Source organism: Lemur catta, chromosome 3 (genome assembly GCF_020740605.2).
Source record: "Lemur catta isolate mLemCat1 chromosome 3, mLemCat1.pri, whole genome shotgun sequence".
NCBI classification, from domain to species: Eukaryota; Metazoa; Chordata; class Mammalia; order Primates; family Lemuridae; genus Lemur; species Lemur catta.
In genome coordinates this window covers 36,286,233-36,304,732 of record NC_059130.1, presented here as the reverse complement: position 1 = coordinate 36,304,732, position 18,500 = coordinate 36,286,233, and the positions used below count along the sequence as shown (strand labels likewise).

Genomic DNA, 18,500 nt, shown 5'->3' with positions numbered 1-18,500 from the left:
TTGTCTTATCGTTGGCCCCTAGTCAAGCCCTTAGGATCTATAAATAAACTAAAGAAACTATTTTCTCTAATTTTATTTTTGTTGTATTAGCCTTATAATATAACCTCTGGATTTCTGCAGACAGATATTTGCTAAGTTGGGCCCAATTATATATATTTAAAATTTATTTTCCACAGTTTTAAGAAAGAAGAAATATCTGAAGTTGCTCCTTAGTATTTGTGTTGTTTAAACACTACATGATTATGGAAATCATCTAGCCATGAAAAAAGTATTAAAGAAAATACTACAAGAGAGTTGTATTTATTTTTGAGATCCAGGTGTTTAAAGGAGTTCAAGATGTTGGGTATGGACCAATAAAGCAAGGAGGAAAATCACACCTATATAGAAAATTAATATCTTTTCTTTTTAATATGCATTGCCTCCTTGCCTTTACCTTGCCCAAGTTATCCTCTTTTAGGACCATGTGGCACCATATTTCACATTATTGATGCAGTTTTTTTCTTCATAGGATTGGTGTTTTTCTACATCTGAAGATATATGGGGTGATTCATGGCAGCCTTCAGGCCCTGTGAATGGAATGAAAGTAGAAGTTCAAAAACCAGGACTGGGTGCTCAGGAAAAACATACTGGCACAACTGGGATTCAAAAGGTAAATATCTAATGAATGTTATTGTGACAGGTTTGCATGAGAAAGTACTTTCATTTTTAGAAAGTAAAATTGTGGTTAATAACTCTTCTCTTAGCAGTTGGTAGAATACATATACATAAAATGTGTGTTGATTTTAAATTATTTCAATTAATTTAATATAGTTATTCATCTCTTCAGAAGAAAAACCTGAGCCTAGAATTAAAAGAATGATTAAGTCTGTGTTAGGGAAAGAAAAAGTTGGTATTTTCCTATAACTTAGCCATAAATATTAAGCTCTATATCTGTCCTATAATCTAGACCCATTTATTTTAACACTGCCTTGGCAGAAAGCAGTAACCTTGGCACAAAATCCTTTTTTTCCCCATGTTTCTCAAATATAGTATAAGCATCCTGAAAACAACAGGACAATTTGTGTGAATCATGAAATTTGGCTACCAGGCCTCTTTACTTTTATGAGTTTCATTGAAAATAAAGACCTTAAGTCTAGAAGACTTGTGGAAAAGCAGATTTGGGGAATATGAATCTTCTAAGGGATACATTTCCTTGCCAATATGGTTACTTTGTGTGACAGCAATGATAAAGTCATTCTGGATTACATACAACAGTCGGTTCCAGAAATGTAGGTTCCTTAAGAGCATAGATTTAGTTTTAGGCTATAATAGGATTTTATATTTTGTTTCTCATGTAGCTTTTTAAAAAATAACAGCTTTATTGAAATATAATTCATATAATATTATAATCCACTATTTAAAGTGTGCAATTCAATGTTTTTCATATACACAGAGTTGTGCAAAAATGACTATAATCTAGTTTAGAACATTTTCATCACCCTCTCAAAAAAAACCTCATACTCATTAGCAGTAAAACCCTTTCCTCATCCTCCCACAGCCTTAGGCAACTACTAATTTGCTTTCTAAATCTACAGATTTGCCTATTCTTAAATGTTATACAGTATATATGGTCTTTCGTGATTGTCTTCTTTCACCTAGAATGATGTTTTTAAGATTCATCCATATTGTGGCATGAATCAGTACTTTCTTCCTTTTCAGGGCTAAACAATATTACATTGTATGATATACCACATTTTGCTGGGTCATACGGTAACTCTATTTTTAACATTGTGTGGAACTGCCATACTGTTTTCTAAAGTGGTCATATCATTTTATGTTCCCACCAGCAAGTAAGAGGGTTCTAATTTCTCCATATCATTTATTATCTTTCCTTTTGATTATAGCCATGCTGGTAGTTATGAAAGGTGTGTCATTATGGTTTTGATTTGCATATCTCTGATGGCCACTGATTTGAGCATCTTTTCATGTGTTTATTGGTCATTTGTTTATCTTCTTTGGCAAAATATCTATTCAGATTTTTTGCCCATTTTTAAGTTATGCATCTTTTTAATATTCAGATATAATAATAAAATATTATATTACAAGTCCCTTATCAAATATATTTTCAAATTTTTCTACTATTCTGTTGGTTGTCTTTTCACTCTTTTTTTTTCTTTTATTTTAGCTTATTATGGGGGTACAAAAGTTTAGGTTATATATATTGCTCATGCCCCCCCATTCCCCCGAGTCTGAGCTTCAAGCGTGTCCATTCTCTAGACAGTGCACATCGCACTCATCATGTAGGTATACTCCCATCCCCTCTCCCCACCCCCATCTCCCCGAGTCAGAACTTCAAGCATGTCCATTCCCCAGGCAGTGCGCATTGCACTCATCATGTAGTTATACACCCATCCCCTCCCCCCACCTCCATCCCCCCGAGTCAGAACTTCAGGCATGTCCATTCCCCAGACAGTGCGCATCGCACTCATCATGTACGTCTTTTCACTTTCTTGATGGTGTTCTTTGCAGGACAAAAGTGGTTTTTTGTATTTTTTTAAATGAAATCCAATTTTTTCTTTGGTTACTTGAGCTCTTAGTATCATGTCTAATAAACCATTGCCTGATCCAAGGTTAAAAAGATTTACACCTATGTTTTTTCTAAGAGTTTTAGCTCTTAAATTTAGGTCATTGATCCATTTTGAGTTAATTTTTTTTTTTTATGGTATGAGATAGGAGGTCCAACTTCATTCTTTTGCATGTGGACATTCAGTTGTCCCAGCACTATTTGTTGAAAAGATAATTTCCCCATGAATTGTCTTGGCACCCTTATTGAAAATCAATTGACTATAAATGGTTGGGTTTATTTCTGGACTCCCAATTCTATTTTCTGTATGTCTGTCCCTACACCAGTGCCACGTTGTCTTGATTACTATAGTTTTTTAATAAATTTTGAAATCATGAAGTATGAGTTCTTAAACTTTTATATAGTTTTATAATATTACTTTATACTCCATAAAGAGTATTTATTTACAAAGATAAAATAATTCTTTACTGTGTCATAATGCACCTCTTAGGGTATATTTTCTTTTTCTATCCCTATTTTAAAACAACAGAGTACTTACCATACAGGTTGACTATCCCTTATCTGAAATGCTTGGGACCAGAAGTCTTTTAGATTTCAGATTTTTGGGATCTTGGAATATTTGCACACACATAATGAGATGTCTTGGGGATGGGACCCAGGTCTAAATGTGAAATTCATTTATGTTTCATATACACCTTATACAGGTAGCCTGAAGGTAATTTTATATAATATTTTAAATAATTTTGTGCATGAAACAGTTTCGACTGTGTTTTGACTGCAGCCTGTCACATAAGGTCAGGTGTGGAATCTTCTACTCTGTGGCATCATGTCAGTGCTCAAAAAGTTTTCGATTTTGGAGCATTGCAGATTTTGGATTTTTGGATTGGGGTGCTCAACTGTGTTTCAGTATGAAAATAGAACTAAGTATTTAAATCTATTAAGTCATTTGACTTTTAAATCATTAGCCTGTTTCATAGATTTCATTATGACATATTTCATAAATTTAAATTGTATCATTTATGGTCTTTGAAGTTCTAGTCTCTGGCAAGATTGAATTCAATGTGATTTTGATGGCTGCTGAAGATTCTGTCTTAGATTAACTGTATATACTTTTAAAAATATTGAGAAGACTTTGAAGTTTATGTTTCAGGCCCTTTTTTTTCAGCTTATTATGGGGGTCCAAAAGTTTAGGTTATGTATATTGCCCATGTCCCCCCACCCCCCAAGTCAGAGCTTCAAGCGTGTCCATTCCCCAGACAGTGCGCATTGCACTCATTATGTAGGTATACACCCATCCCCTCCCCCCAACCCCCATTCCCCCACATCTGCCCGACACCCAATTGGTGTTATTCCCAGATATGCACTTAGGTGATGATCAGGGAAACCAATTTGCTGATGAGTACATGTAGTGCTTATTTTTCCATCCTTGGGATACATCACTTAGTAGAATGGGTTCCAACTCTTTCCAGGAGAACAAAAGAAATTCTGTATCACCGTTATTTCTTATAGCTGAGTAATACTCCATGGTATACATATACCACATTTTACTAATCCACTCATGTATTGGTGGGCATTTGGGTTGTTTCCACATCTTTGCAATTGTGAATTGTTTGCTGCTATAAACATTCGAGTGCAGATGTCTTTTTTATAGAATGTCTTTTGTTCTTTTGGGTAGATGCCCAATAATGGGATTGCTGGATCAAATGGTAGGTCTACTTGTATCTGTTTAAGGTATCTCCATATTCCTTTCCACAGGAGTTGCACTAGTATGCAGTCCCACCAGCAATGTATGAGTGTTCCTGTCTCTCCTCATCCACGCCAACATGTATTGTTTGGGGACTTTTTGATAAAGGCCATTCTCACTGGAGTTAAGTGATATCTCATTGTGGTTTTGATTTGCATTTCCCTGTTTCAGGCCCTTGTAGATTTACATTGAGCTTATGTAGACGTATGTTTTTGTAGCATTAACTACTTAGCACCAGTTCCAGAGACTATGGCTGAATATGAATACATTTCAGTATGAAATATATATAGTAATAGTTAAGTATAGAAAAACTATCATCAGTTGCTTGTCCTGCCAAGTAGAGTACTAGACTATAAGTAGAAAAACTTGGATTCTTGTTTTCTTATGAGCAACTCCATTTATAGCCACAGAATAAGGTTTACTTTGAGTGTGCATGGGAAGTTAAAGATTGAATGTCGGAGTGATATTTGGAAAAGGAAGAGGAAGAAAAGGGCACTCCTCTGGAGACCTACTTCTTGTAAGGCAGGAGATACAAAATGAAGATACTCTACTTTTAATCTTGAGAAACAGGAATCAAATAGCATCTCTAAAGTGAAGTAAAAATCCAGGGACTAGAAATCTTCCTTTAAAAGGAAAAGGGAAATGTAGTGATAGATCAACCAGTAATAAAAATCTATAATAACAAAGGACACCTATAGTTAAGATTGGGTTTTCTCATCTCTATCACTGGTTCTGACATTTCACTGTACCTATAGTGAAACTAAATATGTTCGTGAACAGGTACCCTTTCTTTATATCCTCTTTTTACTTATGGCAGTGATGACTTAGGGCTCTAAAACAGGAATATGAGAAACATTTTTTTAGGTAAGGTACCATAGGCTTACACTAACTCTGAATTATTACATTGGCAGACATAACTCATGCATTTTTGTTTCTGCTTGGCATTAATGGGAGTACTTACGGCTTGTTAGAATACAAGTAAGTAAGAGATTATAATGGCCATTTTACATAAAGTTTAAACCAGGAAACTACAGGGCAGGTACTCCAAAACTTACCAGTTGATACCAACTTCTACCTTGCCGCTTTTCTTTAACAGTACAAGGACCATCCCTTTGTTTGAATGTACTTCTAGAATAACAGTACAGTGTTCAGTAAGTACCAGACACAGTTCTAAGGCCTTTTATGTGTATTAACGCATTTAATCCTTACAGCAATCCTGTGAGGTAAGTATTATTACTTTCCTGATTTAACACATGGCAGAAGTGAGTCACAGAGACAGTAAGTGATTAGCCTTCATACATTTTAAGATCTGATTTTGTCCAATGTTTATAGTGTTTGAGGGGAGAGGGTTAGTTGGATTCAAGTTACTACGCCATGACTGGAACTGGAAGTCTTACTACCACACATTATTTTTGATAGCTATACATATCTTTGAATCAAGAAATCACAGGGTTTATCCATCTCTGATTCTAATGTATTTGTAGTAACTGCATTCCTGTTCAAATAAATGTGTTCTGAGCCTTTCAGTTGATAAAGTTAATTTTCCCATTGGTCCACAAGAAGTTATAAACTTCATGATAATTAGGAGCCCCATCTCTGGAGTCAAATTCCTGGTTTAGTACTGGGCTTTTACTATTTAATATCTCTGTGACCTTTGCAAGTTGGTAATAAAGATATTATTAATTACTGACGTTTCTTAAATACTTACCATTTGCCTGCCACTGTTCTAAGCACTTTATATACATCTAACTGTTACCTCATTTAATCCTCACCATCTTAAGAGGTGCTGCTATCCCCATTTTTAAAAGAGAAAATTGACACAGAGATTAAGTAACTTGCCCAAGGTCTTCCAATAAGTAGGTTGTTGGGTATAGTAAGTGAAATGAAGCTCTTAGTATATTGCCTGGCATATAGTAAGCACTCAGTAGCTGATAGAAGTAGTAATAATGGTAGTAGTAATGGTAATATTATTAATATGGTTAATATGGGCTTGGAAATCACGTTGAAGTTTCAAAAAATTCATAATTTTTGTTATTGAGGAACTGTAACAATTTGGAGATAGGCCTGGATATTAAAAATGGGCAATTCTGTAGTTTTTCCAAAATGGAGAATAAGTTGGATTATATAAAATCAGACTCAAGGTTCTAGGATTGATTACTATAGATGTCATTTATGGAAATCTAGAAAAGGAAGCAGTGATTACAATTTCTGACTTTGGAGGGTATTCACTAAGAATAAATGTCAATACTATCATTACTTTCTTTGATAATTACTGGGTTCATGTGTTAGGGGAATGTGTGGTATATCCTATGTACTTGGATTTAAGTAAGCATTTGAAAATGTTACCCATTATTTCCTTGTAGAGCAGAGTAGATGAAAGGAGTTAAGTAAAGGAGCTATTTGACCGTACGTAAAGGGTATGACTAATGGATTGGCATCAACTTAAAGGGCTGTTTCTAGTAGAAGGAAAAATGCTCTGTTCTCAACCATATCCTTTCACTGTTTTGTCAGTTTCTTGTTCGAAGTTACAGAAGTTCTACCAACAAAAACTATCAGGGATGTGAAGCTGGGAGGAATCATCCATCTTTTAATATCTTGGATGGGAGCTTTCTTATTACCCTTCAACTAGTCATTCCATCCATTACCATGTTAATGGTGGTTCTGATTCATTATACAGTTATTTTATTTTGTTATTTTATTTTATTATTTTGGAGACAGGGTCTCACTTGGTTGCCCAGGCAAGAGTGCAGTGGTGTCATCATAGCTCACTGCAAACTTCACACTCCTGGGCTCAAGCCTCCTTAGCCTCAGCTCCTCAGCTCCTGCCTCAGCCTCCCAAGTAGCTGGGACTACAGGAGCACACTATAGCACCTGGCTAATGTTTCTAGTTTTTGTAGAGACAGGGTCTCGCTCTTGCTCAGGCTGGTCTTGAACTCCTGACCTTAAACAATCCTCCTGCCTTGGCCTCCCAAAGTGCTAGGATTACAGGCATGAGCTACTGCACCCAGCTTATACAGTCATTTTATATATGCATGTGTATGTATGAGTATGTATATGTCCAAATGCATGTTATATACATGTATATATTATATAGTCATTTACTTATATATATAAAACAATCATGTAAATATTATATATGTAACATTTTCTGTTAAATTGTGTCTTATTTATTCATTTTATTGCTTTGGTCTGTCTTCCAATTTGGTTAACTGAGGTTTTTGCATTTGAATTTACAGAAGTGAAAGCTAACTGAATAACTGTAAGAAGGGGGCAGCATATAGCTCAGGATGAGTACAAAATGTGTTCATGTCTCCTCCAAAAAATGTCAGTGCAATCTTAGAGTTCAGTAAATGATGAGCTTAGTAGTCTTGTTTTTCTCTACATCCACTGAGAGTATTGCATTTCTTTCTGGGAAATGCACATTGCAGATACTGGAATAAGTTAAAACTTGTTTACTGGAAATAATCCATCCTTTCTTCTTCCTTGTCACCAAGAAAGAAGTGTCTGTATTTTCCTGTGCTTAGGATTCAGTCCTCTCCTTCCCTCTGTATCTTCAACCTCTTTTCTACTGGCTTGTTCTCATAAGTATTTTAAAGTGTTTATGTACCTTCCAGGGGAGGTGGGGGGTGGGGGGAGGGGATGGAGGTATGACTACATGGTGAATGCCAGGTGCACTGTCTGGGGAATGGACACACTTGAGGCTCTGACTCAGGGGGATGGGCGGGAGATGGGCAATGTATATAACCTGAGCTTTTGTACCCCCATGATGAGCTGAAATTTAAAAAAAAAATTAAAAAATCTTTAATCCCATAACCCTATCTAGCTACCACCTTTATTTCTCATCCCCTATGCAGGCAAACTTTTTTTGCCTTTAAAAATTATTATAGAAGTACTACATATGCAGGATTAAAAAATTCAAATAGAGGCCAGGTGCAGTGGCTCACACCTAATCTCACCTTGGGAGGCTGAGATGGGAGGATCACTTAAGGCCAGGAGTTCAAGACCAGCCTGGGCAACATAGCAGGACCCTGTCTCTACAAAAAAATTTTAAAATTAGCCAGGCATGGTGGCATGTGCCTGTAGTCCCAGCTACTCCAGAGGCTGAGGTGGAAGGATCGCTTGAGCCTAGGAGTTCAAGGCTACATGCAGTGAGCTATGACTGCACCACTGTACCCTAGCCTAGGTGACAGAGCGAGACCCCCATCTCTTTAAAAAATTATTCAAATAGTTCAGAAAGTTATAGAAAAAATAAAGATTTCCCTGCCTCTTACACTCCGATGCTGCTCCACCATAAGCAGTTTCTTGTGTATCCTTTCAGAAACTAAACATGTATGCAAAAACTTAATATACATACTATTCAATCCCTTTCCACATTAGTACATATAAACCTACTTCATTTCTTTAAACTCCTACAAAGTACAGATATGCCACAATTTACTTAAATGGGCTTACTGATGAACATCTGTTCCTATGATTTTGTATGATTATAGGCAGTAGTACAGTGAATATCCTTCAAGTTGCAATCTAGGAGTAGATCTATCCTTCAAGTCATCACGTAGGAGTAGATGTTGCCAAATCAAGTTTCAACCTTATTTTACCTAATTTCTCAGCAATATTTGACATTGTTGACCCTGCATTCCTTCTTGAAACATGATCTTCCTTTGGCTTTTGTGATACCATGATCTTTTTCTTCCTGTCTCTCAAGATAATTTCTACGCTTGCTTCCTGTGGTGTTCCCTGGAATTCTGTCCTATGCTTTTTTCTTACTCCTTGTCATATGTTTTCATTTATATTATGTACATAACTAAACATATGATAACCCTATATTTAACATTTTAAGGAACTGCCAGGCTATTTTCCAAAGTATCTGCACCATTTTATAATCCTACCAGCAATTTAAGGACACTCTAATTTGTCTACTGCAACACTTCTTGTCCTTGCCAATACTTGTAATTATCTATATTTTTATTATAGCCATTCTAGTGGATGTAGAGTGATTTTCAGTAGTGCTTTTGATAGCATTTGTTCATGTTTCTTGAAACCAACCTCTGGTTCCATCATGGTATATTACTAAACAACTATGAGGGAGTCAATCATTGATAACTACAAAGGGATAAATCTTGTAGAGCAGTGTTCCACAAACTATTGTATAACATGCATACATATCACCTGGGATTCTTATTAAAATGAAGATTTTGATTTAGCGGATCTGCGGTAGGGACCAAAATGCTTAATGTCCAGCAAGCTTCCAGATGACGCTGATGCTACTGATCAGTGAACAGTATTTTGAGTAGCAAGACTCTGGATTACTGTTTGGAAGAAGAGACTCTTATTTTTCAATTAATTGCTTAAATTGACTCCAGGGGCTTCTTTCAAAATGTCATACAAATTTAGAAAGCATTCACCTATGTTCTTTTTTTTTCAGAGTGAAAAGCTATCCGAAAGAAAAAAGATACAGCTTTTTAAAATGTTTCTGATTTTTAATGTCCCTTAAACAGGGCATAGTGTAAAAGCACTGGTCCAGGAGTTGTATAATCCAGGGCCCAGTCTCTACCACCGACTAAACTTGCAAGTTTGACAGTTACCTTTTGGGGCCACAGTTTGCCTGTCTGCAAAGACTGATTTGAAATAGTGATCTTTCTAGCTTTAAAAGTTTGATATTAATAAATATTTATTTACTTAATTATCATTGCAGCTTTCTTGAAAGAACACACTGATGTTCAGCCTTATTTTAAATGAGGATAAACTTAAAAGGTAGCTAAACCACGTGTGAGTTGCATAAACCAAACAAAAATTTGAATCCAGGTCTTTGGCTTCCTAAAATAACATTGTATGGCCCAGTATAGCTACAGAATTTTATTTCTACTACCAGAAAAGGTTATACACACAGCCGTTTGTATATTCTATAATTACATAAGCCACATTCTTGGCCTCCATCTTTGAAAAATGAGCTGCTATAGATTTTTGCCACAGAAGGAACATTTACTGATACTTAAATGTCTATCACATAATGAGCCTGAAAAACATACAAGCCTAAGTTTTCTATTTATACAATATTGTTTCATTTTGCTATAGGCAAATCCCAGGCTGTAAGCTCCTTAGCTCAGTTTTTGTTACAGTTTGATCCTAACAGGCCCTCTTTGGTCATATTAATGCCCACCAACATCACAGATGATAAATGCTGTTAAATTACCATAGACACTACCTACTTTAGCAAGGATTATATGGTATGAAATAGGATATGCTTCCTAATGGTTAAAATTTGGCACTTCATTTACTTTAGCTCAAGTTCAACCTCTGGGAAGTCCATAACTCCATTTTGTCAATTCAGAGGAGGCACCTTTTGTGTTCTAGCATGTGGCTGTTGCTTCCTTTCATGGCTCACTTGCACATATACTGTTTCCCTGAGGACTCTGAGCTTCTGAGGAACAGGGATCACATCTTAGGGGTGGTGTGGGCACAGAGAACACAGGCTGGCCCCTGCTGCTTACTGATAGACATTGAATAACTTAGCCTCTCTGTAAAGAGCATTATGCTAAGTAAAAGACATAGCAACACCTTCCTAGAATATTTGTTCTGATGTTTAAATGAAGAAACACATGGAAATAACGAAGCACTGTGCCTGACAAGTGCTAAGTTAATGTCTTCTTTTGCGTCCTTCCCGCTTCCTTCACTGTGTATGGTAGCACTCAATACCATGTTTGCTCATAGTAGGTATTCAGCGTTTCTTGAATTGAATTTGTGTTCATTACGTTAGAGAAGGACTTGCTTTTTCTAGAAAGTATCTACATTCTTGAAAATGAAGAGTTTTATTAATTATATGAAAAATATTTATATTTTGGATATAAGGAAACATAAAGGGCTTATTTCTTCTTCTTATACTAACAATTATTTTTCATGCTTTTGCTCCATTTTTCCCATTCTGCAGCAACCAAACTCAAAGGGTTCTTCAGATTCTTCTACACTCCCCAAATTGGAAGAATTCTGCATCTCTCTCATCCAGTCACAGCAATCAGCAGAAGGGGGCCAATTTGAACCTAACAACATTCAGACTCAGCCAAATCAAATGCAGCTATCCACAGCAGTCCTAGATTCAACTCCTGCAGTGGTTGATTCCCCAGAAAAACAATCTGGTTCTGGTAGGTTTACGCTTATTGTATATGCTCACAATTGACAAATATGATGGTTTGCTATGTTGCTAAAAACCTTCATTTATCTCTTTTAGAACATGCCTTGAAAGATTGCTAACTTTAGCATTTGTCTTAAGACCTTATCTTATGTTTGGACTCAGTTGTGCTCTTCTTTTTTTCCTGCAATTTTTTTGGGGGTTCACATTTTTATGGAGTAAAACTTGCCAGTTTTCAAGTGTAGAATTGAGTTTTGACAAATGTGTGCAGTCTTATAACCACTGCCACAATCATGATATAGAACATTTTTATCAGTCCAAAAAGTTTCCTTGTGCCCCTTTGAGGTAAGTCCATTTGCTTACTTGCTGGTCTCTGGCATACCATTTTCCCTTTTCTAGAATTTCATATAAATGGAATCATGTAGTATATAGTTTTAATGTCCGTCTTCTTTCACTTACCGTAATATTTTAGAATTTCATTTATGTTGTTGCCAGTATCGAAAATTTCTTCTATTTATTGCTGAACAGTGTATGGATATACCACAATTTACCTGTTCACCAGTTAATGGACATCTGGGTTGTTTCCACATTTTGGCCATTATGAATAAAGCTTCTATGAACATTTACACACAGCGCTTTGTATAGACTTGTTTTTATTTCTATTTAATATATACCTAGGAATGGATTTGCTAGGTCATATGGTAACTGCATGTCTGACTTCAAGAAACTACCAAAATGGGCCAGGCGCGGTGGCTCATACCTGTAATCCTAGCACTCTGGGAGGCCGAAGTGGGCGGATCATTTGAGCTCAGGAGTTCGAGACCAGCCTGAGCAAGAGTGAGACCCCGTCTCTACTAAAAATAGAAAGAAATGATCTGGACAGCTAAAAATATATAGAAAAGAATAATTAGCCAGGCATGGTGGCGCATGCCTGTAGTCCCAGCTACTTGGGAGGCTGAGGCAGAAGGATTGCTTGAGCCCAGGAGTTTGAGGTTGCTGTGAGCTAGGCTGATGCCACGGCACTCTAGCCCGGGCAATAGAGTGAGACTCTGCCTCAAAAAAAAAAAAAAGGAAACTACCAAAATGGTTTCCAAAGATGCTGTACTATTTTGCATTCCCACTAGCAAGGTATAAAAGTTCCAGTTGTTCCACATCCTTGCCAACAGATGGTATTGTCAATCTTTTTTAATTTTGCCAAGGTAGTGGGTATGTAGTGGTATATTATTGTAGTTTTAATTTGCATTTTCCGTTTACCATGATGTTCACCATCGTTTTCATGTGCCTATTTGCTGGTCATCTATCTTCTTTAGTTAAATGCCTATTCAAGTATTTATTCACTTTTTGAATTGGGTTATCTTCTAACCTATTTGTCAAAGTTCTTTATTCTGGACACAAATTCTTTGTCATATATATATGTAATATATATAATGACTTGAAGGACAGATGGTTCATCCACTCCTAGATTCCAACTTGAAGGATATTCACTGTAGTACTGCCTATAATCACACAAAATCATAGGAGCAGATGTTCATCAGTAAGCCCATTTAAGTAAATTGTGGCATATCTGTACTATGTAGGAGTTTAAAGAAATGAAGTAGGTTTATATGTACTGATGTGGAAAGGGATTGAATAGTATGTGTATATTTATATATGTACATATATATGTATATATTTATATATAAATATAAATATGTATTTCATATATTCATATATAAATATATTTTTATATAATAAATATATATATATGTATCTGACATATAGAAGTTCCTCTAGCCTGTGGCTTGTCTTTTCATTTAACAGTGTCTTTGGAAGAGCAAAAGTTTTTATTTTGATTAAAGTCTGATTTAGTGATTTTTTTCCTTATAAATTGCGCTTTGTATGTCCTATTTAGAAATCTTTAACCCAAGTAATTAAGATTTTCTCCTCCTACGTTTTCTTATAAAATTTTTATAGTTTTAGGTCTTACATTTAGGTCTGTGATCTAATTCAAGTTAATTTTTGTATGTGGTATGATGTGAAGATCAATGTTTATTTATTTTGCTTACATCTGAATATCTAGCACCATTTGTTAAAAATATCTCCATTAAATTGCCTTGATACCTTTGTCAAAAGTAAGTAGGCTGTATATGTGAGGATCTGGTTTCTATTTTGTTCTGTTGGTCTGTCTTTAATCACCTTGGCTTTATAATAAGTCTTGAAATCATGTAGTGTTAGTCCTCCAACTTTGTTTTTCTCAAATTGTTTTAGCTATTCTAAGTCCTTGGATTTTCACATAAATTTTAAAGTTAGTTTGCTAATGTCTACCCAAAGCCTAGGATTTTGATTGGCTTTTTTTTTTTTTTTTAGTGTATAGATCAGTTTGAGGAGAATTGACATCTTAACAATATTAAGCCTGTAAGCATACTATATGTAAACATTTAAATCTTCTTTAGTTTCTAGCACCAATGTTTTATAGTTTTCCATGTATAGGTGTTATTGATCTTTTGTTAAATTTATCCCTAAGTATTTAATATTTGTGTGCATTTTTATTTCAATTTTTGATTGTTGCTAGTATATAGAAATACAGTTGATTTTTACATGTTAATATTATCATTATGTTCTGTAACCTCGCTAAACTCACTTGTTCTAGTAGCTCTTTGGTAGCATCTTTGGGTTTTTCTATATAGACAGTCATATCATCTGTGGGAAAAAAAAGTTTACTTCTTGTGAAAGTGTTTGCCTTTTTTCCTTTTGCTTACACTGGTTAGGACCTCCAATATAAGTTGAATAGAAGAGGTGAAAGTGACATCCTTGCCTAGTTATTAGTCTTACAGGTAAACCTCTAGTCTTTTATGAATAAAGTATAATGTTAGCTGTACCTTTTGTTGTAAATGCACTGGTTAGGTTGAGGAAGTTCCAATTTATTCCTAGATTTCTGATAGTTTTTATCATGAATGGATGTTGAATCTTATCAAATGCTTTTTCTGCATCTGTTGAAATGATTATGCTGTTGTTTATTTTAATTTTCTGTTTACAGGGTGGATTACACTGATTTTCAAATGTTACACCAACCATGAATTCTGGGATAATGCCTTTTTGATTATGACAGTGCTGTCCATTTTATATAATGCAAGACTGTTAAAATCTTGTTAAGGATTTTTATGTCTGTGTTCATGAGGGATATTTTTGTATAGTTTTCTTATAATGTCTTTGTCTGATTTTGGTATTCAGAGAATGCTCATAGAATGAGTTGGGAAGTATTCTCTCTTCCTGTATTTTCTGGAAGAATTTGTGTGGAATTGATACTGTTTCTTCCTGAAATGTTTGGTATAATGGAATTCAACAGTGAGGACCTCTGGACCTAGAGGATTTTTTTGTAGGAAGGTTTTTCAGCTAATGTCTTTGATAGCTACAAGGTTATTTAGGTTGTTAATTTTGTTTGGAGTAAACTTTGGTAGTTTTCTGTTTCAAGGAATTTATCCATTTTATCTAAGTTATAAAATTTATTAGTATAAATTATTCATAATTTTCCTTTATTTTAATATCCATAGATATTGGTAATTTGTGCCACCATTTTCCCCCTAATCTCAATGTGCCTAGGAGTTTATCAATTTTATTGATCTCAAAGAACTAGCTTTTGGGTCCATTGATTTTTCTGTTGGTTTTTGTGTGTTCTATTTCATAGGTTTCTGTGTTTTTTATTTCCTTCCTTCTGATTATTTTGGGCTTAATTTTCTCCTCTTTTTCTAGTTTTTCAAACTGAACCCTTAGGTCATTCATTTTATAGCCTTTTTCTTTTCTAATGTAAGTGTTTAATGCTATAACTTTCCCTCTAAACCCTGATTTAACTGTATCCCATGAGTTTTGATATGTTATATTCTCATTTTCATTCATTTCAAAATATTTTCTAATTTCCTTTGAGTTTTCTTCTTAATCCATTGGTTATCTAGAAGTATGTTGTTTAATTTCCAAATATTTGGTGGAGATTTTCCAGATGTCTGTTGATTTCTAATTTAATTTCATTGTGGTCAAAGAGCATAAATTTCAATCCTTTTAAATTTTCGACACTTGTTTTATAGACAAGAATATGGTCTATTTTGGTAAGTGTTTCATCTATCCTTTAGAACAATGTGTAGTCTGATGGGGGAAGTATTCTGTACTATCAGTTAAGTCAAGTTGCTGATTAATGTTTGAGTCTTCTATATCCTTACTCATTTTGTGTCTAACTGCTCAGTTATTGAGAGAGAATTGTTTAACTCTCCAATTATAGTTGTTGATTTGTCTTTTTCTTCTTTCAGTTCTGTCAAGTTTTGCTTCAAGAACTTTAAAGCTTTATTATTAGGGTTATTTTGCCTTCTTGATGAATCAATCCATTTATCATTATTAAATTACACTCTTTGTCCTTCATAATACTCTGCTTTGAAATCCACATAACTGATGTGAATATAGACACTGTAGATTTCTTTTGATTTGTATTCACATGACATGTTATTTCCATCCTTTTAACCTGTCTGTGTCTTTATATTTCAAGTAGATCTGTCTTGTGAACAGCATGCAGTGTGGTCCTGCTTTTATATCAGTCTTGACAATCTCTTCTTTTACTTGGAGTGTTTAGATAATGTAATAATTGATATGCTAATAATATATTATTTTTCTATTGTTTTCTGTTTTGTCCCGTTTGTCTTATTCTCTTTTTTTCTTTTGTTTGTTTGTGTTTTTTTTTTTTGAGACAGGGTCTCTGTCATTCAGGCTGAAGTGCAGTGGTGTGATCATAGTTCCCTGCAGCTTCAAACTCCTGGACTCAAGCTTCCTGTCTCAGCCTCCAAGTAGCTGGGACTATAGGCACATGGCACTACACCCAGCTCATTTTTTAATTTTTTGTACAGATGAGGGTCTTGCTATGTTGCCCAGGCTGGTCTCAAACTCCTGGCCTCAAGCGATCCTCCTGCCTCGGCCTTCCAGGCTACTGGAATTACAGGTGTGAGCCACCACACCTGACCCTCTTTTCCTACTTTTTAAGTGAGTATTTTTTTTATATTCACCTTTATCTCTTTATTGGCTTAGTAGTTTTGTTTTTGCTTTTTTAGCAGTTGCTTTAGGGTTTTAGTATATATCCCTAACTTACCGCCTTCAAATGATATTATATCACTTCATGTATAGTATTAAAACTTTATAATAGCATACTTCCATTTTTCCCACCCAGCCTTTGCGTTATTATATATTTTACTTTTTCTTAGGTTGTAAACCCTACAATCCATTCTTATTATTTTTGCTTTATAGTCAATTATCTTTTAAAGAAATTAAAAATCAGAAGAAGTCTTATGCTTACTTACATATTCACCATTTCTAGTGTTCTTCATTCCAATGTGTAAGTCAGGATTCAGCAAACTTTTTCTATAAAGAGCTAAAAAGTAAATATTTTTAACTTTGTGGGCCATAGGATCTGTTGCAATTATTCAGTTCTACTGTTGTAGCCACACACAATAGGCAAATGATGAGAATAGCTGTGTTCCAATAAAACTTTATTTATAAAATTGGGTGGATTTGATCCACAGGGCCAAAAATATTTAATTTTTTGTCATCTCCCCCCCTTTTTTAAACTGTAATTACACATGCGGTAGGCCATTTAGTGGCGTTCGATAGCTCACTGACACACTTCTTATTCCAGTCTTTGTTGTCTCGTGTTTCATTTTGCATAGTTTCTACTACTACGCCTCCAAGTGTACCAATCTTTTATGTTCAGTGTCCTATTCAGTGTATTTTTCACCTCAAATATTATATTTTTCATCTTTAGAGGTTGATTTGGATCTTTTTTATATCTTCCACTTTTCTCCACATCATAGCTACTTTCTTGAATACATACAGTATTCTTCTAACAAGTATTTTAACACCCTTGTCTTGTGATTCTGTCATATATATCACTTGTGAATTCTGTTATCTGCGTCATTTCTGACTTTGTTTATATTGATTTTTTTCTCTTGATCACAGGTCATTTTTCTGCTTCTTTGCACATTTGGTAATTTTTTACTGAATGCCAAACACTGTGAATTTTACATTGTTGGCTTGATTTCTTTTCCTCCCTCGCTTCCTTCCTTTTTGTCTATCTTTTTTTGGGGCGGGGGAGGATGCAATTAAATTTCCCAAAATTGGTTTTTATCTTTCAGTGTTTCTTTTAGGTTTCATTAGGCTGGAACAGACTTTAGTCCAGATCTGATTTGGCTCCGCTATTTAGGCAATACCCTTCTGGGGTTATTGATGGGACTCAATGTCACATATGTTAGGATGTCTTTCCATTATGGCTTGTAGAAACACAAACCATTTTACCCCAGTGTACGCTCTAATGATTATTCTGCCTACTCCTTTCAGGTAGCTTTCCCCCTAGTCTTGATAGTTTGTTCACGTGGGAGCCAGATCACTGCTCAGACTAAGACACAAGGAGACCTCTCTGCAAATCCCCAGCTTCCTCTCTCTCTGCAGCCGCCTCCTCCTGGTTCTTTATAGCCACAGATTCTAGACACCTCACTTCCCTGAATTCTGAACTCTCTTTTTTCTCAACTCAGTGAGATAGTTTGTTTCTCTTCTCTCAGGGGTCACTGTCCTGTGATGCTTGTTCAGTGTCTGAAAACTGTTGTTTCATGTATCTTGTCCAGGTTTTTAGTTGTGTAAGGCGAGAGAGTAAACATGATCCTTGTTGAATAACACCATGGCTGAAAGCAGAAATTTTGCTACTCTTTTAAATTCTTTGGTCATGTGATCCTGCTTTCATATATCTATACCTTTTAAAATCTGAGCTCATTTAAGATAATCATGTTAAATCACATTTTTAATTATAAATCATCTCTTTTCCTCTCTAGTGGGAATTAATTATAGTTTTATGATTAGAATTTCACTATTGATTGAGACAGAGCCTCACTCTGTCATCCTGGCTAGAGTGTAGTGGTATCATCATAGCTCACTGCAACCTCAAACTCCTGAGCTCGAGTGATCCTCCCACCTGGCCTCCCAGAGTGCTAAGATTACAGGCATGCGCCACTGTGCCCAGCCAGAATTTCACTTTTTAGAACACACTGTCAAATCCTCCTAGAACA

The 18,500-nt window shown here is 35.3% G+C and overlaps 1 protein-coding gene across 1 annotated transcript in view; it reads left to right on the top strand.

Annotated features, from left to right (window-relative positions):
• The window catches only part of TDRD5 (tudor domain containing 5), a 79,482-nt gene that overhangs the window by 55,785 nt on the left and 5,197 nt on the right, over positions 1-18,500 (top strand). Inside the window, exons 16-17 of the mRNA XM_045547250.1 lie at positions 509-649; positions 11,236-11,446. Of these exons, the coding sequence (XP_045403206.1) occupies positions 509-649; positions 11,236-11,446 (352 nt within the window). The remainder of the gene's footprint in view (positions 1-508; positions 650-11,235; positions 11,447-18,500) is intronic.